We start from the raw sequence: 27,983 nt of genomic DNA, 5'->3' as shown, positions 1-27,983 counted from the left end.
ACACAGTGTAAACATTCACAGTACAGGGTGGGAAAAGTATGTGAACCCTTGGATTTAATAAACTGGTTGACCCTCCTTTGGGCATCAATAAACTCAACCAAATGTTTTCTGTAGTTGCGGATCGATCAGACCTGCACAATGGTCAGGAGGGATTTTGGAACATTCCTCTTTACAAAACTGTTTCAGTTCAGCAATATTCTTGGGATGTCTGGTGTGAACCGCTCTCGAGGTCATGCCATTCTGTTGTTGATTTACTTCTGTGTTTTGGGTCGTTGTCCTGTTGCATCACCCAACTTCTGATTGGCGGACAGATTAGCCTAACATTCTCCTGCAAAATGTCTTGATAGACTTGGGAATTCATTTTTCCGTTGATGATAGCAAGCTGTCCAGGCCCTGAGGAAGACAAAGCATCCCCAAACCATGACACTCCCTCCACCATACTTTACAGTTGGATGAGGTTTTGATGTTGGTGAGCTGTGCCTTCTCTTCTCCACACAGTGTTGTGTGTTCCTTCCAAACAACTCAACTGTCGTTTCATCTGTCCACAGAATATTTTGCTAGTAGCGCTGTGGAACATCCAGGTGCACTTTTGCAAACTTCCGATGTGCAGCAATGTTTTTTTCTTGTTTAGTGTTTTATGTATCGTAGACTCGTCAACAGAGATGTTAGCATATTCCAGAGATTGTAAATCTTTAGCTGACACTGTAGGATTCTTCTTAATCTCATTGAGCATTCTGCGCTGTGCTCTTGCAGTCATCTTTGAAGGACGGCCACTCCTAGGGAGAGTAGCGACAGTGCTGGACTTTCTCCATTTATAGACAATTTATCTTACCGTGTACTGATGAACATCAAGGCTTTTAGAGATACTTTTGTAACCCTTTCCAGCTTTATGCAAGTCAACTATTCTTAATCTTAGGTCTTCTGAGATGTATTTTGTTTGAGGCATGGTTCACATCAGGCAATGCTTCTTGTGAATAGCAAACTCATATTTGTGAGTGTTTTTTTATAGGGCAAGGCAGCTCTAACCAACATCTCCAATCTCGTCTCATTGATTGGACTCCTGGTTAGCTGACTCCTGACTCCAATTAGCTTTTGGAGAAGTCATTTGCCTAGGGGTTCATATACGTTTTCCAACCAACCGAGTGAATGTTTAAATGATGTATTCAATATCGACAAGGAAAACACAATAATGTGTGTGTTTTATTCATTTAAGCACACTATGTTTGTCTATTGTTGTGACTTAGATGAAGATCAGATCAAATTTGATCACCATTTTATGCAGAAACCCAGGTAAATCCAAAGGGTTCACACTTGTTCTTGCCACTGTAGGTACCTTACACCACTGGAATTAGGGGAGGGCGATCTACATGCCAACGAGGCGCAGGCAATTAAAAGAGGATGCTAGGAGAGGTGTGCTCCACTGAGCCATGGCAGATGAAGTACGTCCCAAATGCCACCCTATTTCCTTCCCTTCTTTTGACCAGGGCCCATAGGGGTGGACCATAAGGCTCTGGTCAAAAGTAGTGCCCTATATAAGGAATAGGGTACCCTTTGGGACATGGCCACAAACTCTTGCTTTCATCATAGCCAGTCTCACAGTCACAGCAGCCTGGGTTAGTGGAGGGAGACAGGCAGTAAACTGCTGATACTCACAAACATTACAACAACAAAAACATACCTGACAGCAAAACTTTAGCTCACAACCACATCAATCCGTTGGTAAGCTACAAAGGGGAAGTGTTTACGCCTTCCATTCCAGTGGAGTGTGAAGTTGCCCATAGACGCTGATCTTGGGTCAGTTTTGCATTCCCCCCCACAAATGGTTAAGGAAAACACTCAAAAACAATATTTCTGTATTTGTATAATTAGTCCACCAAGAACCAGTGTCACTGGACACATAACGCAACATGCAGTTGCTAAATTATTTTGCATCATCATGATGATGTGGCCGGTGACACTTTGCTTCTTGAAAGTCCAAAATCTTGAAAACTTGACTGCTGGCATTTAAAACATTGGAGACCATATCAACAGTGGACTATGAAAAGCCAACTGACATTTACTCCTGGGGTGCTGACCTGTTGCACCCTCAACAACCACTGTTGTTATTATTATTATTTGACCCTGCTGGTCACCTATGAACATTTGAACATCTTGGCCATGTTCGGTTATGATCTCCACTCGGCACAGCCAACAGAGGACTGGCCACCCCTCATAGCCTGGTTCCTCTCTAGGTTTCTTCCTAGGCTCTAGCCTTTCTAGGGAGCTTTTCTTAACCACCGTGCTTCTACACCTGCATTGCTTGCTGTTTGGGGTTTTAGGCTGGGTTTCTGTACAGCACTTTGAGATATCAGCTGATGTAAGAAGGGATTTATAAATACATTTGATTTGGACTATTGAAAAACATACCAAAACATAGTTGAGTGGATTTCTCCTTCAAATGGAGACATTGGGATTTTGACTTCTTCCCCAGAGTCAGATGAACTAGTGGATACCATTTTAATGTCTCCGCGTGCAGTTTGAAGGAAGTTGCTGACTAGCGCAATTGCTAACTATCATTTGCGCAATGACTGGAAGTCTACAGTGCCTTGCGAAAGTATTCGGCCCCCTTGAACTTTGCGACCTTTTGCCACATTTCAGGCTTCAAACATAAAGATATAAAACTGTATTTTTTTTGTGAAGAATCAACAACAAGTGGGACACAATCATGAAGTGGAACAACATTTATTGGATATTTCAAACTTTTTTAACAAATCAAAAACTGAAAAATTGGGCGTGCAAAATTATTCAGCCCCTTTACTTTCAGTGCAGCAAACTCTCTCAAGAAGTTCAGTGAGGATCTCTGAATGATCCAATGTTGACCTAAATGACTAATGATGATAAATACAATCCACCTGTGTGTAATCAAGTCTCCGTATAAATGCACCTGCACTGTGATAGTCTCAGAGGTCCGTTAAAAGCGCAGAGAGCATCATGAAGAACAAGGAACACACCAGGCAGGTCCGAGATACTGTTGTGAAGAAGTTTAAAGCCGGATTTGGATACAAAAAGATTTCCCAAGCTTTAAACATCCCAAGGAGCACTGTGCAAGCGATAATATTGAAATGGAAGGAGTATCAGACCACTGCAAATCTACCAAGACCTGGCCGTCCCTCTAAACTTTCAGCTCATACAAGGAGAAGACTGATCAGAGATGCAGCCAAGAGGCCCATGATCACTCTGGGTGAACTGCAGAGATCTACAGCTGAGGTGGGAGACTCTGTCCATAGGACAACAATCAGTCGTATATTGCACAAATCTGGCCTTTATGGAAGTGTGGCAAGAAGAAAGCCATTTCTTAAAGATATCCATAAAAAGTGTCATTTAAAGTTTGCCACAAGCCACCTGGGAGACACACCAAACATGTGGAAGAAGGTGCTCTGGTCAGATGAAACCAAAATTGAACTTTTTGGCAACAATGCAAAACGTTATGTTTGGCGTAAAAGCAACACAGCCCATCACCCTGAACACACCATCCCCACTGTCAAACATGGTGGTGGCAGCATCATGGTTTGGGCCTGCTTTTCTTCAGCAGGGACAGGGAAGATGGTTAAAATTGATGGGAAGATGGATGGAGCCAAATACAGGACCATTCTGGAAGAACCTGATGGAGTCCGCAAAAGACCTGAGACTGGGACGGAGATTTGTCTTCCAACAAGACAATGATCCAAAACATAAAGCAAAATCTACAATGGAATGGTTCAAAAATAAACATATCCAGGTGTTAGAATGGCCAAGTCAAAGTCCAGACCTGAATCCAATCGAGAATCTGTGGAAAGAACTGAAAACTGCTGTTCACAAATGCTCTCCATCCAACCTCACTGAGCTCGAGCTGTTTTGCAAGGAGGAATGGGAAAAAATTTCAGTCTCTCGATGTGCAAAACTGATAGACATACCCCAAGCGACTTACAGCTGTAATCGCAGCAAAAGGTGGCGCTACAAAGTATTAACTTAAGGGGGCTGAATAATTTTGCACGCCCAATTTTCAGTTTTTGATTTGTTAAAAAAGTTTGAAATATCCAATAAATGTCGTTCCACTTCATGATTGTGTCCCACTTGTTGTTGATTCTTCACAAAAAAATACAGTTTTATATCTTTATGTTTGAAGCCTGAAATGTGGCAAAAGGTTGCAAAGTTCAAGGGGGCCGAATACTTTCGCAAGGCACTGTATATCAGATACCATAGACTTCTACAAGTTAATCTGACTGGGGAAGTAGATATCCAGAAGTATCCCTTTAACTTTAGTATTGGGGGAGGGGAAGCTGATCCTAGATCTGTACCTCAGGGACATTTCACTCCGGAGCTTCCATTCCCCCAGTGGGAGGTCTCAACCCAACCAGAAAGTTTACCCCTGATGCCTGTATTTTTCCCTCATCGATCTACACACAATACCCCATAATGGCAAAGCGAAAAAAGGTTTTTAACCGATGGTGACTGACAGAACTCGAGAGTTCCTCTGTGGAGATACAAGAGCCTTCCAGAAGGACAACCATCTCTGCAGCTCTCCACCAATCAGGCTTTTACGGTAGAGTGGCCAGACGGAAGACACTTCTCAGTAACAAAAGGCACGTGACAGCCCGCTTGGAGTATGCCAAAAGGCACCTAAAGGACTAAAGGACCATGAAGGACCATGAAAAGCAAGATTCTCTGGTCTGATGAAACCAAGATTGAACTCTACGGCCTGAATGCCAAGCGTCACATCTGGAAGAATCCCTAGGGTGAAGCGTGGCGTTGGCAGCATCATGCCGTGGGGATGTTTTTCAGATGCAGGGACTGGGAGACTAGTCAGTATCGAGGGTAAGATGAACGGAGCAAAGTACAGAGCTCTCAAATGCATTAAGGAAAAAAATTCCACAAATGATCCTGTTAATTTAAATTTATTCCAGGTGACTGACTACCTCATGAAGCTGGTTGAGTGAATGCCAAAAGTGTGCAATGCTGTCATCAAGGCAAAGGGTGGCTACTTAGAAGAATCTCAAATATATTTTGATTTGTTTAACACTTTTTGGGGTACTACATGATTCCATGTGTGTCATTTCATAATTTTGATGTCTTCACCATTATTCTACAATGTAGAAAATAGTAAAAAAAAAATAAAGAAAAAACCTGTAATGAGTAGGTGTCCAAACTTCTGACTGGTACTGTACGTAAATTGGATATGCTTTTAAAAAAATATTTATATAGATTAGCACAAATTTCTAAAAACCTGTTTTTGCTGTGTCATTATGGCATTTTGTGTGGATTGATAAGGGACAAAACAATTGAATCCATCTTAGAATAAGGCTGTAATGTAATATATATACTTTTTTTAAAGTCAATGTCTCTTAAAACTTCCCGAATGCACTGTATGAAGAAGTACTCTAGTACTGGAGGTGTTATGGGATGTAATGAGCCCCAACAGAACACTTTAGCATGGTGTCACCTCTATTGTTGGGCCGGACGGGCTACTGAGCTAAGTGCTGACTTTAAGTCTCGGGTAGTCTGTTCCATTCAGACACAAATCGCCCCGGGATTGCCACCTCGTTCCTTCTTCACAGGCTGTTAAAAAAGGTGTGAAAATTACTGTGCATGTTTTCTTTACAGGCGTGTGGAGGTCTGTATTGATCCCACAGTGGGACACCAATGACTCTTCCCCCCCCCCAGACTGATTGTGATGGCTCTATTCTGGACGCTGCTTCACTACAGACCAGGGAGTAAGTAGGGAGAATTACATCACAGGACAGCCCTGCTCAGTCAGGGAGTGTTTCAAAGCCCTCCTCAGTCAATAATACAGGAAGCTTTACCCAGATTGTACAGTCAGTACAGACCAGGGAGCGTTCAACAGCCCTGCTCAGTTAGTAAAGGGTGCATTTCACAGCTCTCCAAGTCAACACAGTGCAGGCAGCATCACACATGTGCAACTCACTGGCCACAATGACCTGCCCAAAGCTGATTACTCTGGCTAGGGTCACCAAAAAAGGCCACAACCTCTCCCAACTGGCCATGGCCATCACATGATTGTATACCTTGTATACAATGAAATTCAAAGGCTCAAAATAACCCTGTAAAACCACTCACTGTTGTGATGAAGAGCTAAGCCAATGTCACTTGTGAGTGCTGAGATTACAACCAGAGGAAATTACCCCTATCCTGTAGGGAGAAAATGGTGCTGGTACCTTGGTAATTAACTATCTAAAAATATGATTAATATCATGGCTAGATCCACTCTCACTGAGGATGAGAGTGGATCTAGCTTGTGGAGGAAATGGCAGTAAATAGCCTGGTTGACACCATTTCCCCTGTAGACAGCCTTTGTATGGAGAGACTTTGGAGAGTCTCCCTCTCAGTCCAGGCTGATCTTCAGCTCCTCTTTGCAGCAGCTCTGGGAGCTCTGTAATGGACACTCACACATGGAGAGCTGCCGTTGGCCTGCTGGAGCCATGCAGGTAGTCTGGGGCCTTGTCCCAAATGGCACCCTATTCCCCATGTAGTGCGCTACTTTTGACCAGCTCAGGAAAGTAGTGCACTACATAGGGTGCCATTTGGACGTATCTGAGGTCTGCGGCAAGGAGATGCTTCCTATGAGGGCCCCAGGGTTATTAAATCCCAGAAAGAGCTTTCATGATTTAGGTTACACTCTACTTTCAAGAGCTGGAGGCTGGAGCACTATACCCACATAGAACTATACTGGTAAGGCAAATGAGTTCTAACAGGCAAGCCACAAAGAGACATAGCACTAGAAAGTAGAGACCTCATGTCCTCTACACCAGCGGTTCCCAAACTTTTTATAGTCCCGTACCCCTTCAAAACATTCAACCTCCAGCTGTGTACCCCCTCTAGCACCAGGGTCAGCGCACTCTCAAACATTGTTTTTGCCATCATTGTAAGCCTGCCACACACACACACACTAATTAAACATAAGAACGAGTGTGAGTTTGTCACAACCCGGCTCGTGGGAAGCGACAGAGAACTCTTAAAGGACCAGGGCACAAATAATAATAAATCATTTTACTCTTTATTTAACCATCTTACATATAAAACCTTATTTGTTAATCGAAAATTGTGAATAACTCACCACAGGTTAATGAGAAGGGCACATAACTCCGCAATGTTGAGTTGTATTGGATAGTCTCAGTCTTAAATAATTTTCCACACACAGTCTGTGCCTGTATTTAGTTGTTTTCATGCTAGTGAGGGCCGAGAATTCACTCTCACATAGGTACGTGGTTGCAAGGCTTAGGATACTCTGAGCGCAGCCCAATCCAGAAATTCTGTCGTGGCTTCTGATTAAAATACAATTTTCACAGAACCGCTTCATGCAATTTCGGATGCGGCTCTCTTGTTCAGATATCGGTAAGTGGACTGGAGGCAAGGCATGAAAGGGATAACGAATCCAGTTGTTTGTGTCATCCGTTTCGGGAAAGTAAAAGCGTAATTGCGCTTCCTCAGGTGCTTCGCTATATCACATTTGACATTGTCCGTAAGCTTCAGTTAATTTGCACACAATCATGTAAATCATAGCCTCAATTTTGTCCCGCACATCACCCAGATAGGCCAGTCATGTGAGAAACTCGTCATCATGCAAGCGGTCAGACAAGTGAAAATTATGGTCAGTAAAGAGCATTTTTAAGCTCGTCTCTCAATTTTTTTTTAAAAACGCGCCAATACTTTGCCCCTTGATAACCAGCGCACTTCTGTATGTTGTAAAATCGTTACATAGTCGCTGCCCACATCATTGCATAGTGAAGAAAACACACGAGAGTTCAAGGGCTGCTTTAACAAAGTTAACCATTTTCACTGTAGTGTCCAAAACATCTTTCAAGCTGTCAGGCATTCTCTTGGCAGCAAGAGCTTCTCGCTGGATGCTGCAGTGTACCCAAGTGGCGTCGGGAGCAACTGCTTGCACGCGCATTACCTCTCCCTGTCATGGCTTTTAGCCATCAGTACAGATACCAACATGAGCAGCAGCTACGTTTGGCTACATACGGAACATTAGTGGAATTCCCGCGAGAGCGTAACAGTTCATGTGATTGAATGTTAATTATTTGACTGGGCTACCTGTATCTGACATTGTGTTGTTATTTTGTTGAACATTAGATGGTTTCATTTATTTTTGGCAGTGCAACATTGCTAATCAGGCGAGAGAAAAACCTCACCCAAATGTATAGCCCTGTTGGAAAATATAAAACGGATTGTTTGAAAATCTGAAGGAAAAACAAAAAGTATATTTTTTTGTTTTACGTGAATCACATTTTTATTTGGCGTACCCCTTGAAGGCATTGTGCGTACCCCAGTTTGGGAATACCTGCTCTACACAATACGTTGTATACACTGGGTGTGTCCGAAATGGCACCATAGTCCCTATAAAGTGCACTACTTTTGACCAGAGCTCTATGGGACCTGGTCAAAATTCGAGCATAAACATGAGTAATATGGGACATAATTCCAGACGCAGCCAAATATCCCACATAATTCAACATGTTGTTGGCCATTCCTCTAAAACCAGACCAAAACGGGTCACATCAGCACAATGGAGAACTGATTTAAAGCAGACATTAAAAACCATCAGAAACCACCAGTATTAATAAGTGCCACTAACATGTGTTCATTAAGCAATTTCCCTAACATGCCACAGTCCATTAACCTCCTCTTATTTCCCTTGCTGCATTTCACCATTAACATTCCTACTCAACACCACATCAGGTGCTATGATCCCCCCAAAATTAATCAGTGTGATCCAATGCTGCATAGCTGGAGCACTTGAAACCAAATAATATCCTACCTCTTCAAATAGCATCTTAAGACACCACCACCCCCCCCCCCCCCCCCCCCCCCCCTCAAATATGCAATTGACTTTCCCTACTAGCACTGACATTGTTTGAGGAAAAATGCAATTACTTCGACGGTGATGTGGTCTTAACTAGCTATCTTTAGATGAATGCACTTACTGTAAATCGCTTTAGATAAAAGCATCTGCTATATTACTAAATTGTAAAATGTAGGCTAAATACAGGACGAGTCCCAAATGGCACCCAATTTCCAATGTAGTGCACTACTTTCCACCAGAGCTTGTCAAAAGCAGTGAATAGGGTGACATTTGGGACTCGGGCTAAAAGTAAGCATGCAGGAGATTTAGCCAGACATAGGAAAAGCGCTGCAATTTGAAGGTAACGTTGACTATTGTAAATAAATGAAGCCTCCTGTGGACAGATGTGTCTGGTGGCCAGTGAGGCATGAGGAGGAACAGCACAGAGCATAATCTTAACTGACGTGTGGGGAATACAAGGACCAAAATGGCACCCTCTTCCCTTACATGCCGACCACACCGCTTGAGTTGCAAAATACATTTACACATACATGTTATTCAATCATTGCACCAACACTGCTCACGATCGTCGGTGTAGCCAGACGCTAAAATAGAACTTGACGCTTGACGCGCTGCAAGTCCTGCCTCTCCCATCACATTGGCTTTTAGGAGCATATACCCAATATACGTGGGTGATTGAAAGATCCGGTCCAGTTGGTGGTGGTAATGCACCTTAAAGTTGGTTGCCAACCACCATATAAAGTCAAGAAGAAGAAGCCTGAAGGAGGAGAGATTACTAGAAACTAACTTGGTTTACCCTTTGACCTGTGGATTAATTGTCAGTAGAGAGGACCTTGTGCATTTCAAGTCAAATAACAACCCAATGATCATATCCCAGGACAAATTAGCTAGCAACAGCAACATAGCTAGCTAAATTGGCATTAATGTTTCATGCTTTTCGACCTGTCCCCAAATTGGTTATGATATTTCAACCTGCATGTCATGATCATGTCTGGTGTGGGTGGACAAAAATCAACATGCGTGTTGGCGCGAGCGGTCTAGTCAGCATTTTAAGGCATCAGCATGCTTCAGTTCAGCTGGAGCTTAGCAAAATTCAGCTAGCCAAAACGAACGAGTGCATTCGCATACTCCCATAAAAGACCGCTTGAGAAACTAGAAAAAAGCAGGAATAGTACTTTTTGAGACGCTGTTTGCACTTCCTCAAAATAGTCAGAATTACTAAAATAACTCAAGAAATCTGTCAATAATTAACGTTTTTGCAGAGGAGGTCTTAGTCGTGCAATTGTACATCTAACTAACATGCTGACCAGGCTGCAAGAGCGCAAGTCTATTTTGTCCACCCCACACCAGACGCAATTTGAAATATCAAAAATAAAACTATGAACCAATTATATTAACTTGGGGACATGTCGAAAAACAAACATAGAGGGAAATTTAGATAGCTAGCTTGCTGTTGCTAACTAATTTGTCCTGGGATATAAACATTGAGTTGTTATTTTAACTGAAATGCACAAGGCCCTCTTGAGGACCGGCAATGCTGCAGAATTGTTTTGGTACCTTTTCCCCGATCTGTTCCGACACAATCCTGTCTCGGATCACTACGGACAATTCCTTTCACCTCATGGCTTGGTTTTTGCTCTGACATGCAGTGTCAACTGTGGGACCTTATGTAGACAGGTGTGTGCCTTTCCAAATCATGTCCAATCAACATAATTAACCACAGGTGGACTCCAATGAAGTTGTAGAAACATCAAGGATGATCAATTGAAACAGGATGCACCTGAGCTCAATTTCGAGTCTCACAGCAAAGGGTCTGAATACTTATGTAAATAAGGTTTCTGTTTTTTATTTTTATAAATTTGATAACATTTCTAGAAACCTGTTTTCTCTTTGTCATTATGGGTTATTGTGTGTAGATTGATGAGGAAAAAACATAATTGAATCAATTTTAGAATAAGGCTGTAATGTAACAGAATGTGGAAAACGGGAAGGGGCCTGAATATTTTCTGAATGCACTAATATATATATATATATACCATCTGTGAGAACTAACAAAAAACAAAAAAACATGCCCATTGATTTTGTTCTGTTTGAGCAGAGGAACCCGGGCACTAGCAATGGCAAAATGCATGGAATTGCAGGAAATTAGCTTTAAAACTGTCAATTTGTCTCTCAGCTGCATGCCAAACTATGTAGAATTGCACAACATTTGCTTCAAAACTGAAACATTTTCTCTACGATGCCAAGATAAATAGTACATTAGCTATAAAGGTAAGAGTTCACACTTCCTCTTCCAATGAACTGTGGAAAGGTCAAAAGAATGAAACTGTCTACCAAATGTATTAATAATTTTTTGCTAACATATAGTATGATGGGAGTCCCTGGGTCGTGGGTTTGCATGGTCGGGGGTTACTGGGCAAGAAAAGTTTGAAAATCCCTGGCCTATGCAAGTATGCAACGCAATAAGCTACACAAAATGCTTGGCGTGCTTACCTAGCAAAAATACACAAACGTGTGCGGTGGCCGCAATTTGTAACCCGACACAAGTACGCAGGACGGCCATTTCATTACACTGCCACTGTATTCTCTTGCCAAGAGGCTATACTACGGAGTACGCCAACTGCTGTGACTGAGGAAGAAGCCATGTGCCAAGCTATGACGAGCATATTACACTACACTGCGTGTGTGTGTGTGTGTGTTCTCATCACCTGTCGCTAGCAGCGCCTGGCGACTCGGCCCCGAGTCTGCATCTTTCCAGCTGATTGGCCACAATCTGTCTCTCTACCTCCAGCTCCCTGGTCAGCCTCTCAAACTGGAGCTCCTGCAGAAAGACACAAGGACAAGACACATTAACACAAGGTCGGAGATGCTATGCCTTATACAAGGTCTCCCTTGTAAAACTGGTTTTACTGGTACTTCCTTGTAAAAAAAAATATGTTTTAAATTTAAAAAAAGACATGGGTGCTTCTCCACTGATGATGATGTTGATGATGAAGATGATGACAAGAAGGAATGAAGAACAGACATAGATGTACAAAAACAAGCACAATCACACGCCAATAACGTGGGGGAAATGATATGCCTTGGAAAACAAACAAACCATTTGAACCACACACACGCATGATAATGTACAGCCCACACACAGAGATAGAAGCACCACTTTAGCCTGGGCAAAAATACTGTTATTCTGCCTTGCTTCTACTAGCTGCTCCTCAGGGAGCAATGCAGGAATCAGCATCTGACTCTTGTAATTATCTAACCCCAGCGAGGCTGCGTGTCTAGGACTCTGCCTGGGCTCTCTCTCCTCGTCTCTCAGCCGGGCTTCAAGCACTGCAGCATGTCATACGAAGAGACTCAAAAAACGCATTCATGTATACATACACATGTATAAACACACATGCACACACGCACACACACACACACTACACTTTTAGACCTACATGTACACACACAAACTAGACCTACATACATCCCACACAGCCATTTCCCACTCACCTTAATTGCGTGTGTGGCTGAGGAGGCGGTAATCTAGCTAGCTTAGCTCACTCTTTCTTCAGCCCAGCTGTAAGTCCATTCCATGAAGCATCACCCAGCCACACAGTCACAGCACTCCACTCCTCAAGAGGTAGTCACAGCACTCCTCAAGAGGAAATTGGACAAGGTCTCTGTGGCTTCAGGGTGCCCACTTTTCACACCTCCTCTCCACCACTTCTGTAGGTGCTCCGAGAACGTCTCCTGACTGGAGACTCATTTGGCTCAGAAGAGTGCTAGCCAATGCTCCCCCCTCCCTCCCGTCCTCCCTCCCCTGCCTTGACTTGTCCCCTCCTCTCCTCGCTGCTCTCCTCTGGCTCTGTAATGGTCATGTGCAGCCTGTGCCTGCTGCAGAGAGGGTTACAGAGATGGGACCACTGCTCAACCCTGCTCCACCACACAGAGAGGGAGAGACGAACAACACTGCAGTTTCCTCAGGAAGTAGGAACATCCACAGTGTGGCTCTAGCGCGCGCGCACACACACACACACAATCTTAAACAGGGACAGAAACAGAGAGCGCCATGTGTATATTTCCTGACAGGAAAACACACAGATATACTTTAAAGGAAATGATCAATCCTTCATGGCAGCAGCTTTAGAGATGTATAGAATATGCGAGAGGAAAACGTATTTTCTGGTCAAGAATCAGGTCTATGATGACAAATAAAAACAGACTAAATCTAGTTATCAAGTCAAGCTTACTCAGAGTCTAGTTATTATAGACCGTCTCTGAGGAAGATCATAACATCTCAAGGTCTTGGAGACAATGATATCTTTTTCGTGACATCTGGCAAAATACGTCCTGGGGTGATGTTGTAACTGCTCATCTTTTAAATAAAGCTCAAACACTGCACTGCACAGGGTAATCTAACAGCACTAGTGTACTCTGTGTGTGTGTGTGTGTGTGTGTGTGACGCCAACACCTTGTGCTTATCCTCATGCTCTCTCGGCACTGTACCACATTACACATGATATTAAATCCAAGCGCACAGATCACTGGTATGTGCATGTCTCCGCACATACCACTTTCATAATGGTCTCCTGAAAAAGCATGTGTGCAGTCCGACTGGCTACGCTGTCCGATCACTGGTGCTGGAGCAACTGTTTAGACTAGAGAAGGAGAGAGAGAGAGAGAGAGAGAGAGAGAGAGAGAGAGAGAGAGAGAGAGCGAGAGAGAGAGGGGGACTTTATGCCCCCCCCAAAAAACTAACAAATAGACTTTACAGCTCACTGGAGGCTAGGGGAGTTCTGGTAATCTGTTGACATGAGAGGAAAATAGGCCACCAGGACCCAAGAGTTCATACTGCGGAGTTCATACCGCGGAGTTCATACCACGTGTTGTGTATAAGAAAGAACATTTGATGAAACTCGCAGGGGTGCTTCTTGTAGGCAAAACAGAGAAAAGATTCAAACCATTTCACAGCCAGTTGGCAGGACGGTGTGGAACCCCTGGGCCAGAGCCTGACAAACACAAATAGGGTTCCCTAGCGGTTAAAAGAGTTGGGTCAGTAACCGAAAAGGTCGCTGGTTTGAATCCCAGAGCAGACTTCAATGTGCCCTTGAGCAAGGCACTTACAGGAGCAATTAGGGTTAAGTCGCTCTGGATAAGCGCATCTGCTAAATCAGGGGTTCCCACATTTTTTCACTCAGGCCCATCTTCCAGTATTGGGGAACATCCCGCATCCCCCCCCATCCATCTATTTCTATGGGTACAAGCACCTATCATGACAAACTGTTCACCCCAGTCTCGTTGGTGGAGAAAACATTGTAGGTTTGAAGCTTATTTCCTGCAATTCTATACCATTTTGCCATGTTTAATTATAGTCACGTGATATTTGAACATTAAACTCTATGGGCAAAAAAAAACCTGACTGACATGACAAGAGGAACTGGTGATGCACTACCCAATTTTGAAATTGCACTTTGTGCAGTCGACTATTACAACTTTCAACAGTGAAAGCCAGACTGAGTTCCTTAACAGTTTGGGAACCACTACACTAAATTACTAAAATGTAAAAGATGTAAAAAAATAAAATAAAAAAAAAACAACCTAGATACAGCAAGGTAAATTCGTGTTGTGTTTTCTGCTGAGCAATGAAGCAGGTCTGAATGGAATCAAGATTATGTTTATGATGAAACATGGCCGAAAGGGGCATCTGCTGCTGCCATAAGGCGCTAAGAGCTTGATAACCACGACTATCGGACCAGCTCCAAGCCTGTCCTGCCCACGCTCTGTGCCCCATCCCTGCCTCCACTGCGGCTGCTTGCATGTATGGAGGAGATCCAGTGCTTCCTGTATGGAAGCAGAGCAAACGACCCTCTGCCTCTCCAGGTCTTTCCTGCCTGAGTCGAGTACTACAGTGCCTTCGAGAACGTATTCACACCCCTCAACTTTTTGTTGTGTTACAGCCGGAATTTAAAAATCGACGAAATGGATAGTGTCACTGGCACACACACACACACACACACACAGTCAAAGTTGAATTATGTTTAGAAATGTTTCCAAATTAATAAAAAATGAAAAGCTGAAATGTCTTGAGTCAATAAGTATTCAACCCCTTTGTTATGGCAAGTGTAAATAAGTTCAAGAGAGTTTAATGCTTCACAAAATAACCTATTGGTAGATGGCAAAATTTTTTAAATAAAAGATCTTGTGCAAATATGGTAAAATCCAGGTGTGCAAAGCTCTTAGAGACTTACCCAGAAAGACTCTCAGCTGTCATCGCTGCCAAAGAAGATTCTAACATGTATTGATTCAAGAGGTTGAATACTTACAGTTGAAGTCGGAAGATTACATACACCGTGGCCAAATTAATGTAAACTCAGTTTTTCACAATTCCTGACATTTACTCCTAGTAAAAATTCCCTGTCTTAGGTCAGTTAGGATCACCACTTTTATTCTAATAATGTGAACATGTCTAATAGTAGAGAGAATTATTTATTTCAGCTTTTATTTCTTTCATCACATTCCCAGTGGGTCAGAAGTCTACACACACTCAATTAGTATTTGGAAGCATTGCCTTTAAATTGTTTAACTTGGGTCAAACATTTCAGGTAGCCTTCCACAAGCAGTTGGGTGAATTTTGGCCCATTTCTCCTGACAGAGCAGGTGTAACGGAGTCAGGTTTGTAGGCCTCCTTGATCGCACATGCTTTTTCAGTTCTGCCCACAAATTGTCTATGGGATTGAGGTCAGGGCTTTGGGATGGCTACTCCAATACATTGACTTTGTTGTCCTTTTGCCACAACTTTGGAAGTATGCTTGGGGTCATTGTCCATTTGGAAGATCCATTTGCGACCAAGCTTTAACTTCCTGACTGAGATCTTGAGATATTGCTTCAATATATCCACATAATTAACCTGACTCATGATGCCATCAATTTTGTGAAGTGCACCAGTCCCTCCTACAGCAAAGCACCCCCACAACATGATGCTGCCACCCCCGTGCTTCATGGTTGGGATGTTGTTACTCTGCTTGCAAACCTCCCCCTTTTTCCTCCAAACATAACGATGGTCATTATGGCCAGACAGTTCCATTATTGTTTCATCAGACCAGAGGATATTTCTCCAAAAAGTATGATCTTTGTCCATGTGCAGTTGCAAACCGTAGTCTGGCTTTTTTTAATGGCGGTTTTGGAGTAGTGGCTTCTTCCTTGCTGAGCGGACTTTCAGGTTATGTCGTTATAGGTCTTGTTTTACTGTGGATATAGATACTTTTGTACCCGTTTCCTCCAGCATCTTCACAAGGTCTTTTGCTGCTGTTCTGGGATTGATTTGCACTTTTCGCACCAAAGCACGTTCATCTCTAGGAGAGAGCGTGTCTCCTTCCTGAACGGTATGATGGCTGCGTGGTCCCATGGTGTTTATACTTGCATACTATGTTTGTACAGATAAATGTGGTACCTTCAGGCGTTTGGAAATTGCTCCCAAGGACGAACCAGACTTGTTGATGTCTACAATTTTTTTTTCTGAGGTCTTGCCTGATTTCTTTTGACATTCCCATGATGTCAAGCAAAGGGGCACTGAGTTTGAAGGTAGGCTTTGAAATACATCCACAGGTACACCTCCAATAGACTCAAATTATGGCAATTAGCCTATCAGAAGCATCTAAAGCCATGACATCATTTTCTGGAATTTTCCAAGCTGTTTAAAGTCACAGTCAAGTTAATGTATGTAAACTTCTGACCCACTGGAATTGTGATACAGTGAATAATAAGTTAAATAATCTGTCTGTAAACAATGGTTGGAATAATGACTTGTGTCATGCACAAAGTAGATGAACTAACCGACTTGCCAAAACTATAGTTTGTCAACAATAAATTTGTAAATTTGTAAATGAGTTAATGACTCCAACCTAAGTGTAGGTAAACTTCCGACGTCAGCTGTATCCGATCAAGATATCATTTTTATTTTTTACAAATGTTCAAATTTGTCTTCCACTTTGATATTACAGAATATTTTGCAAAGATCGTTGAAAAAAAATAAATTATAATTAAATCCATTTTAAATTCCACTTTGTAAGACAACGAAATGTGGAAAAAGTAATGGGGTGTGAATACGTTCTGAAGGCACTAAGTAACTGGCCCTCTCCCACCCTGCAGACAAAGACTCAAGGGTCGCCAGCCCATCAGTCCCTCACTGCATCTACTCGGCGGCCATAACTATTACTGCAACGTGATACTCAACATCAATCTCCTCATCTTTTTAATATTGGATGTTTTTATTGTACATTCCCAACACCAATTTCCACAGGAGCGGTTGTTATGAACAGTATGAAGCCCGTGACAAATATGGATCAAATACATTCATACTTAGCATCTCATAACATGGGCACCCATCTATTGAAACAAGGGCAAAGACTACACGGCCTAAATAGAAGCGTATACTACTGGCCTTAAATAGAATGGCTCTAGCTAAGGTCTCCATGTATAAATTCATTGTGTTTGCCGAGCATGGCTCAGTCAGCCGCGGAATGGGACACATCTATTCAGCTTAATGATGCGACGCGTCAGGACAACGGCTGCGGTAATGACCATTAAACAAGGCCTGTGCTTATTTATCCCCTGTGGCGAGGAGCAGAAGCGGCGGGGGCCCTCTGCCTGCCCCCCCCCCCCGTCCCCGTCCCCCCCCCCCGTCCCCCCCCCCCCCCCCGTCGGTCTGTGCCAGGCTTAGTGGAGAGAGGGTTGGAGACAATGGAGACCGGCCGTCCCATAACAACATGCCACTTTGCTCAGGCTCCGCTCAGCTCCATTCATTGTTTGGCATGACAATGAGTGTCAGTCCACGAACCTGACGGCCCAGTACAAACAGACGACACTCCGCCACGCCCCAGGTCGCACGATCCTTGCGGAAGCTTTATGGACAGTGACAAAACGGGAGCTCGAAGCGCCAAGCCTGCCCTCTGCTCAGTCGGTCCTGCAGCCTCGGCCCGGCCCAGCCTCAGCCCCTCACTCGCCACCACCTACTGGTCTACACTTGACATGATAAGGTGCTATTTCAGGATGCAGACTATTTTTGTATTTATTTAGCCTTTATTTATCCAGGAAGTCCCATTGAGAGGTCCCTTTATAGTACCCTGCTTTTAACTCTAAAGTGTCATTTTCTCCGCTGAAAATGACATAGAACAAGTAGGAAGTGAAAGAGTCAAGTGGTATCAGTCACTTTCAAAACCACAATAAGCATTACAAAAGACTGTGGCATTGTAACTTCATACCAGAAAGGAAGACTGTGCCTGGCCTATAGGGCCGAAGACCGTGGTCACAACAATGCAACGCAGGTTTAACTGTGTCGGTGTATTTTTAGTAGCAGAGTCCTCCTGTATATAGATTTCTAGGGCTCTGATTAGAAGCTGCTGATCATTTCCACTCCAACGGGCTCTCCTCTTCTCCCCGGGCCTGATTGAACGTAATGGCTCAATCAGGCCCAGAGGGCTGGTTTGGGTGACGCTGGCTTGGCCCGCCTTGGGCCTGCGGAAGTCAGAGTTGACGGCCATTGGAGAGCTCTCTGTCGGCCCTCAAACATCAGCTCTGACATACTAATCGTGCACTTATGCCGAGATATAAATATCTCAGTGAGTGCATGCAAATATGAACCCATAAGGGGATAGTCTAGCTCCAGTGTTCTACAGGCCAGATCCACACTATGTCTGATCCAGCAGCACCAAGAAACTTCCTCACGCCTCTCCACTCTGTTGTGAGGCTTTGTTAACCTGTTAATTCCACTCTCCTTACACACACACACATATATTTATTTTACACTTAATTGAGACAGTAGGAGAGACTGAGAAGGGAGGACGTAGGGTTTCACAACGGTGTCTGGTGGAGAGAAACATGTGGTTAGTGTTGGGAGCAAGGCGACTGGCTCTGCACAGTTTTGTGGGCCTTTGTGAAGTGTGAATATGCACATGTCTCTGTATTCCTGTCTGCACAATGAATTACCCAAATGGGACAATAAAGTTGGAATTGGATCGCATTGGGGAGGCCCAATGAGAGGCAAAGCCAGCGGTGGCATGTCCCACTCCTAGACTTGTCCTCATTGTCTGCTCTACTGTAGAACAGAGACAGGAAATGACAACATATGGCATGTGTCAGCATATTCCCCCATCTTCTCCCCAAGTGACCGCAATTTTACCGTCCCCGAGCAGCAAAGGATTTCAACATATTTTACGCAGCACTTTAAAGCATGTCTAATGCTTTTTTAGCATTCTAGGTAGTGTGACGGAAAGCATAGAGTGTTACTGATTTTTCGCGAGTTCTTTCGCCAGGTCTGACCTGCCACGTAGTAGCAGCAGTTCTAACCCTACTGTACTTCACACTTTTCAACCCAAATTGTAGTTCTATTCTTCTAATCGGGGCAATCAAACGTCTTCATAAATGGCCTTTGTTGGAGTTTCTAAAGCCAAGCTGACGATCATGCGGAGAGCAACTGCTCCGAGAACAGCAGCAACAATACGCATCGTCAACATGTTGACAGAAGTAAACAAACACCAAATCTGCTACAGCACAGCGGGGTGTTGTTTATAGGCATCTTCTACAACAATCAAGATGATGCAATACAAAAGGACGACCATTGGCATATTGTAGCAATACTGCAGGCATTAGGTACACCTGTGAAGTGGAGCTACAGTATACTTTGGAAGACTACCAGTAGACTTAGTAAATTAATAGTAAACCTTTTAGTGTAAGAATAAGGGCAGTCCCTTTTTTCAACATACCTCCTACCTGACTTTAGTGAAGGAGAGAGCAGTGCAGTACTGCACTCAACTATCCCCCCCCCGACACAACAGTGAGTTATATCACAGCAATCTGTGCCTCAGAGGACGTCCAAATCCCTCTATTAATTAAAACTAGAGAACTTATCTGACTTTTCATTTCTCACTTCCCTGTGCAGCCGAGTCTCTATGTGATGGTGCACAGGCCTGGCAGCACTCAGAAAGAGGAGTGGGTCCCAAATTGCACCCTAGCCCCTTTATAGTTTGCACTACTTTTGACACAGGGCGCTGGTCAAAAAGTAGTGCACTATACATGGAATAGGGTCCCATTTGGTGTGCAAACTGGGCTCTGATCTGATCCAGGCACTGCGAAAAGAGGGCACAGACGTTCGTCATCCAAATGGGCTGCAGGTTAATTTTAAGTTACTAAGGCAGATGGATTTTTCCTTTACCAGGGGTTGAGAGAAATCCTCTGGAAACATATTTGTTCATTAAGTGGCAATGGGGCTTGACAGCCCTGCTCCCTAGCAGCAGCAGCATGTGGCTGCTAACGTATTCTGATGAGGCCTACGACATAGCTGAATTGGGGGGGGGGGAAGAAAGAGAGAGGGAAAGAGAGAGAAATAGAAAGAGAGAGAAACAGCAGAGGTGAAAGAAGTGCTGGAGGAGTGGAGGAAAAGCAGCAGGCTAGGGAGACTGGTCCTGAAGAGAGACAGACAGACCTGGAGGAACCATGCAGCGTAATTACTCACTGGAAATCACTGCTACACAAAGTCACCTTGGGAAAAACAGAAGTGCGAGGAACAAGGTACAGGTTTGCTGTCACAGACATTTGCAAGAAATAAGCATAAACACAAAAAGAGAATGAGAAAAGCAAAGCACCGAACAAGAGAACCAATTTAAAGTCCCCTTTAAAAACATACCTTAAAAAAGGCCATACCTTAATCTACAAATCTCAACAATATGAAGAATTCAATTAAATGTTCTTCGTCGCTTTATGTTCCATGCGTAGTATTTTCATGTGTAGAGAACAAATCCCGCTTCTGACGTTGTGCCAACAAAGCTCTCCGATGCCAGTCTATGTAAAGCATCCCACCGGGCATAGACATAAATTCAACGTCTAGGCCACCTTGGTTCATTGAAATGACGTGAAAATAACGTTGGTTCAACCAGTGTTTGCCCCAGTGGGATGGCATTCAAGGTCTCCACTAAAACTGTACATATGCTCCACGGTGCTCGAGCATCTCACATAGATTACCAATGAAGAGGCCGCATTAGCAGCAAGCTGGCTCGGTGGATTCCGCAGACACTTGGACCAGACTCTGAAACCCAACCTGTGTCCTAAACGGCACCATATTCCCTACATAGTGCACTAACTGTGACCAGGTCAAAAGTAGTGCCCTACGTAGGGAAGGCTAACCGTCCTCCATAAAGGGACAGTTAGTGGGGATTACTACTCTCTGACCGTTCCAGAAGGCGAAAGGTCTGTGAAACCACAACAAATAAAAAGCTGTGTCACAAAAAGCTAGCTGATGGCAGGGAGGCAACAGAGACGAGCTCGACAAGACACTCTACCCCTGTGGTTTCACTTACGAGTCTAGTGTTCGCACGCCTGCTTCGCCGAACTTCATTAGCCGAGTATTAATATCCATACAGCCAGGCATTAAGCTTAGAAACTCCTAATTAATTTCCCCATATTGTAAACCTGTCACGTGTGTAGTTTGACAAACAATGTGGCGCCGCTAGATTGGAGATGAAACATGGCTGTCTGTGTGATGGATAAGAAGACGGACGAAGAGGAAGGACATTTCTCCTTCTGCGTTGTGCTGCATCTTGGGCTGGATCATTACAATGCAGACGTGACAGCCAGCGTCTGGAACAAAGGCCTGCTGAGAGAGAGAAGAGACGAGAAGAGACGAGAAGAGTCTTTGTCCCAATTGGTACTCTATTCCCTACATAATAACATGTCCTTATTTTTACGTGGGTGCTTATATTTGCCCTATTTCAATTGAATTGGAAATGTTTTTTTTTTGTTGCATATCCCAAATTCACAGGTCACAGCCAGGGTATTCCTTACACAGTGCACTATACAGAGAGGCAGAGTAAACCCAGTCTGCATCTAAAAGAGGATGCCTCTAATCTTACTTTGTATCTTAACAATGGCTGGAGGGTGGGGGGGGGGGAGGCAAGATTGGACCACAGAGAGGATTTGGACCGTTTTATAGCATTTCTTCTCCAAAAAACACAATATTCTCTATATACTGTAGATAATGTTTTGGAAACTACATTCCAGAAGACAACTTTTACATCCCAAATCGCACCATATTCCCTATATAGTGCACTACTTCTGACCAGGGCGCCGTTTGTGACTCAAACAATATTCCCAAAGCTCACTCCCCCTCCCTGAGCCTGATGGTAGTTGTGTACTTCTGCCTGGCTGGTTGCAACTGGCTCCAACACAAAAGCTGCTGCTCTTCTGATTTGCTGCTCCTGTGGATGATGCCTTCTGCAGCTGAATGAAAGCAACACACAAGGCAATCTGTGTGTCTTTTAGAACCAAACAAAGATACAAAACACCGCCGAAGAATATACCTCATACCTCCCACTGCCAATCATCTGGGCCTCACGAACATAAGTTTCCTCTGGGAGATCGATAGCTAGGTCTTTTCCAAGTCGTGGCTCCAGGCACAATCTCAACGAGGAGAGTTATCTAGAAACGTTAGATCCTGTCTGCTACTGGGAGGTGGACAAAGAGATAGAGTCTGCCGACCTGCAGCGTTAGTTCAGCCTACCTCAGTGCTAGTTGGTGGGAGAGTCAGAGCCTTGTGCTGCTGAGAGATGGGGTACCTCAGAGAGCTGCTAGAGCTCATGTGTAATCCACCCCGGCGCCGTGTCCGCCTATTGCCGCTACTCCGCTTTCTGCTCCTCCTTCCGGATTCCGAGGACAAACTGAATTGTGAGGACGGCCGAGGCCTGGTCCTGTAATACCTTCCTCACGCCATGTGCGAGAAGCATCTCATTGGTCCCCGTTGCGCCAGTCCCTGGTCATTCGTCTCTATCATGCTGCTGCTACCGATGCCTCCCTGCCTACTACTGATGACACAGATGACAGCGATGGACATTAGGAAGGAAGGAAGGTTGTTCCTGAGCTGGGCTGGGTTTAAAACAGGGCCGGACCACTGTGCCCAGTGCACACCGCTCCTCTGGGGTCTCCATCATGTCCCTTTGGCAGCAGATATTTTCCCTCCCTTACGCAAGTCAGTCTCTGCAGTGATAGCATGTTGCTGCTAAAACAGCACACAGGTCTGCAGCAAACTGCTCTGCTCTCTCAAATCAAATCTTATTGGTCACATACACATTGTTAGCAGATGTTCATGCGAGTGTAGCGAAATGCTTGTGCTTCTCGTTCCAACAGTGCAGTAATATCTAACAATTCCCAACACCTACCTAAAACACACAAATCTAAAAGGGGTGAATGAGAATATGTACATTAGTATATGGATGAGTGATGGCCAAGTGGCATAGGCAAGGTGCAGTAGATAGTAAAAAAATACAGTATATACATGTGGTATGAGTAAGATAAGATATGTAAACATTATTCAAACGTGACATTATTTGAAGTGGCATTGTTTAAAGTGACTAGTGACCCATTTATTAAATGCAAAATTGTCCAGTGACTATTTTTTATGAAGTGTTCAGCAGTCTAATGGCTCGGGGGTAGAAGCTGTCGAGGAGCCTTTTGGGCCTAGACTTGGTGCTCAGGTACCGCTTGCCGTTCGGTAGCAGATAAAACAGTCTATAACTTGGGTGACTGGATTCTGACAATTTTATGGGCTTTCCTCTGACACCACCTATTATATAAGTCCTGGATGGCAGGAAGCTGGCCCCAGTGATGTACTGGGCCGTTCGCACTACCCTCTGTAGCGCCTTACGGTCAGATGCCGAGCAGTTGCCATACTAGGCAGTGATGCGACCGGTCAGGATGCTCTCGATGGTGCAGCTGTAGAACCTTTTGATGATCTGGGGACACATGGCAAATCGTTTCAGTCTCCTGAGCGGGAAAAGGTTTTGTCGTGCCCTCTTCACGACCGTCTTGGTGTGCTTGGACCATGTTAGTTTGTTGGTGATGTGGACACCAAGGAACTTGAAGCTCTCAACCTGCTCCACTACAGCCCTGTCGATGTTAATGGGGGCTTGTTCCGCCTGCCTTTTCCTGTAGTCCACGATCATCTCCTTTGTCTTGCTCACATTGAGGGAGAGGTTGTTGTCCTGGCACCACACTGCCAGTTCTCTGACCACCTCCTTATGGGCCGTCTTATCATTATCGGTGACACTGTTGTGTCGTCAGCAAATTTAATGGTGGTGTTGGAGTTGTGTTTGGTCACGCAGTCGTGGGTGAACAGGGAATACAGGAGGGGACTAAGTACACACCCCTGAGGGGCCCCAGTGTTAAGGATCAGCATGGCAGACGTGTTGTTACCTACTCTTACCACCCAGGGGCGGCCCGTCAGAAAGTCCAGGATCCAGTTGAACGCTGAGTTGTAGTCAATGAACAGCATTCTCACATAGGTGTTCCTTTTGTCCAGGTGAGAAAGGGCTGTGTGGAGTGCGATTGAGATTGAGTCATCTGTGGATCTGTTGGGGCATTATGCAAATTGTAGTGGGTCTAGGGTGTCCGGGAGGATGCTGTTGATGTGAGCCATGACCAGCCTTTCAAAGCACTTCATGGCTACCGATGCAAGTGCCACGGGGCGGTAATCATTTAGGCAGGTTACCTTTGCTTCCTTGGGCACAGGGACTATAGTGGTCTGCTTGAAACATGTAGGTATTACAGACTCGGTCAGGGAGAGGTTGAAAATGTCAGTGAAGACACTTGACAGTTGGTCCGCGCATGCTTGGAGTACACGTCCTGGTAATCCGTGCATGCTTCAGTGTTGCTTGCCTCGAAGCGAGCATAAAAAAGCAAGCCCTGCCACATCCGACGAGCATCTGAGCCGGTGTAGTAGGATTCAATCTAAATCCTGTATTGACGCTTTGCTTGTCTGATGGTTCGTCTGAGGGCAAAGCTGGATTTCTTATAAGAAATAGCCTTTAGGGCTGCTCCCTCTGCTGTTTCCTGAAGTCCACGATCATCTTCTTTGTTTTTTTGACATTGAGTGAGGTTGTTTTCCTGACACCACACTCCGAGTGCTCCTCCCTGTAGGCTGTCTCGTCGTTGTTTGTGATCAAGTCTACTACTGTTGTGTCATCTGCAAACTTGATGATTGAGTTGGAGGCGTACATGGCCACACAGTTGTGGGTGAACAGGGAGTACAGGAGAGAGCTGAGAGCACACACCCTTGTGGGGCCCCAGTGTTGACGGTCAGTGAAGTGGAGATGTTGCTCCCTACCTTTAACACCTGGGGGCGGCCCGTCAGAAAGTCCAGGACCCAGTTGCACAGGGATGGGTTGAGACCCAGGGCCTCCAGCTTGATGATGAGCTTGGAGGGTACTATGGTGTTGAATGCCAAGCTGTAGTCAATGAACAGCATTCAGCACTCTCCATCCCCTTCTCTATTATCTTATTTTTAAATATGCATTGTTGAGAAGGGCCCACAAATAAGCATTCCACTGTTAGTCTACACCGGTTGTCGACGAAGTACGTGACAAATACAATTTGATTTCGTTTAATCCTCTCCAGTCTCATAGGAGAATTGCGAAGAGATGTGCTTCCATTTTTTCTGACTATAATTGAGGCGGGAATGCTGATGCTTCCAGATTTCTCCTGTGTCACAGCAGCAACAGCAGCAGGGAGGAAAGAGGAGATAAGACCCGGAGCTGGCGAGCTAGTGGAGAAAATCAGCAATCGATTCTAATTAGAGGCCTTTGTTCACCTCCAGAGGCAGAACCGCGTCTGCCAGCAGTGCAGTTTTAACCTTTCGTCTGTTTTTCACCAGCAGCAGATGTAGAAAGACAAATCCTGCCTTTTAGTCAATTGCCAACTTATTATATTTCTTTAACTTCTCCAGCTCCTAGTAAGAAAAGTCCTGACAGAGATCACTTGGAGCATTTTACCAGAATAAAGAATGGAGGAAGCAGCGCTTTGTGATCTCAAGAGGGCAATTTGTCAGCCTGCTTTTCAATGCTTAAGACGCAATGAAATTGAGCACACACAGCAAGGTCACCCCCCTGAGAAGTGTTTTACTACAACACATACCAGTTGCTGAGGAAAGGCCGTGTCTGTCTGGTCGGTCTGTCTGTCTGTGTTCGTGTGTGAGGCTGAGCCAGACATAAGCAGGGTCATAACAAGTGTGCCCTGGTCAGCCAGAGAAAGCAATTGAGCAGACAGATTCTTCATGTGTAATGGACTCTAACAAAGCAAAGTAGGAACATTCCATGGCTGTGTTTTCTAAGAGGCGATGAGTTGGGAAATCATGTGTGCCATGGCTGAGAGGCCCATTCTGCCAGTCTCAGTGGTGCCGTTAGGCATGCCTGGGCACATTACAACTGTTCACCAGGGGCACTCTGCCCAAGGACTGCAAGGCCGAGAGAGCAGCATCGAAAACACATGAGACCAGGGTTGTATTCACTAGGCACCAAATGGAAGGAAACGGACTGAAAACATGGAAAAGATTTATATGAACTTGTCCAATAAGAAACAAATGTTCCTTTGTCATTTTAAAATGGTGTGCGCTAATGAATAACCCAGACCAGTTCTGCCATTTCCACCATGTGAGTGAAACATCCATGGTGGACAGAAGTTAAATCTTCCACTCACAATCACCGAAGGGAGAAAGCTCTTATCCTCTTATCACAGTAAACACATCCAACGTCCCCGAAGAGTAATGCCACTGGACCTGGACATAGGGAAGGATAGAGGGATGGAGGGAAGGGGAAGGGGGTTCTTGGTTTCCTTATTTAATAAACAAAGAGCTTAAGCCCAGCTCCTGATTGTCTAAACCCCCCGAGTCACAGGCTGTATCCCAAATGGCACCATTTTCCCTTTATAGTGCACGACGCTCTGTTCAAAAGTAGGATACTATAAAGGGAATAGGGTGCCATTTGGGACGCACACACAGAGTGTGATTAGCGGTTTCAGTCGAGTTGACCTGAGGGAAGAAGCTCTGTGTGAAATGGACAAGAGCTCTCCTGCCAGCTGTTATGTAACCACTGTTGACCACAGTTAGCAGGCTAGCAGCCACGGACACAGTTCAGAGTCACAACCCCATCAGAAGGTTGCGTGTGATCCGATAGCGATCAATGGGTGTGCATCAGAGTTGGGATTTGTAGTTGGACTGATGGAGTATTAACACCGGCTAATATTTCCTGTGTGTGAAGTGGTGTTGTCAGCGAACCATAGTGGGTAGCCTGCTTCCCGAATGGCACCCCATTCCCAATATGGGGTGCCATTCGGGATATGGGAATTGACTTTTTCCACATTGTTACATTCCAAAATGGATTAAAATCTTTATCAATCCACAAACACACACGACAAAGAAAAAACACGTTTAGACATTTTTGCAAATGTATTAAAAATCTAAAACTGAAATATCACAATTACGCAAGTATTCAGACCCTTTACTCAGTACTTTGTTGAAGCACAAGTCCGGGATCTGGCTAGGCCACTCTAGGACATTCAGAGACTTGTCCCGAAGCCACTCCTGCGTTGTCTTGCCCATGTGCTTAGGGTCGTTGTCCTGTTGGAAGGTGAACCGTCGCCCCAGTCTGAGGTCCTGAGCACTCTGGAGCAGGTTTTCATCAAGGATCTCCCTGTACATTGCTCCGTTCATCTTTCCCTCGATCCTGACTAGTCTCCCAGTCCCTGCCGCTGAAAGACATCCCCACAGTATGATGCTGCCAACGCCATGCTTCACCGTAGGAATGGAGCCAGGTTTTCTTCAGATGTGACACTTGGCATTCTCGAGCTTAGGCCCCACACAGTCTTCTTAATTTACATCAACAGGAAGCGCTCTCATCCATTTATATGCAGATGAAACCGTCTTATACTCAGCTGGCCCCTCCCCAGATTTTAAGTTAAAAACGCTCTACAACAAAGCTCTGTTGGTGTCAAACAAGCTTTCTCTTCCCTTAATCTTGTTCTGAACACCTCCAAAACAAAGGTCATGTGGTTTGGTAAGAAGAATGCCCTTCGCCCCACATGTGTGATTACTACCTCTGAGGGTTTAGAGCTTGAGGTAGTCACCTCATACAGGTACTTGGGAGTATGGCTAGACAGGAACACTGTCCTTCTCTCAGCACATATCAATGCTGCAGGCTAAAGTTAAATCTAGACTTGGTTTCCTCTATTGTAATGGCTCCTCTTTCACCCCAGCTGCCAAACTAACCCAGATTCAGATTACCATCCTACCCATGCTAGATTACGGAGATGTAAATTTATAGATGGCCAGGTAAGGGTGCTC

General features: G+C 44.6%; 1 protein-coding gene across 12 annotated transcripts in view; it reads right to left on the bottom strand.

Annotated features, from left to right (window-relative positions):
• The window catches only part of LOC110520056 (plakophilin-4), a 126,707-nt gene that overhangs the window by 65,562 nt on the left and 33,162 nt on the right, over positions 1-27,983 (bottom strand). For all 12 annotated transcript variants that reach the window (XM_036974316.1, XM_036974323.1, XM_036974329.1 and 9 more), the window contains exon 3: positions 11,551-11,663. In XM_036974316.1, coding sequence (XP_036830211.1) covers positions 11,551-11,663 — 113 coding nt within the window. The remainder of the gene's footprint in view (positions 1-11,550; positions 11,664-27,983) is intronic.

Source organism: Oncorhynchus mykiss, chromosome 3 (genome assembly GCF_013265735.2).
Source record: "Oncorhynchus mykiss isolate Arlee chromosome 3, USDA_OmykA_1.1, whole genome shotgun sequence".
Classification (NCBI taxonomy): Eukaryota; Metazoa; Chordata; class Actinopteri; order Salmoniformes; family Salmonidae; genus Oncorhynchus; species Oncorhynchus mykiss.
Note: the sequence above shows the minus strand (reverse complement) of the source record. Positions and strands in the feature narration are given on the sequence as shown.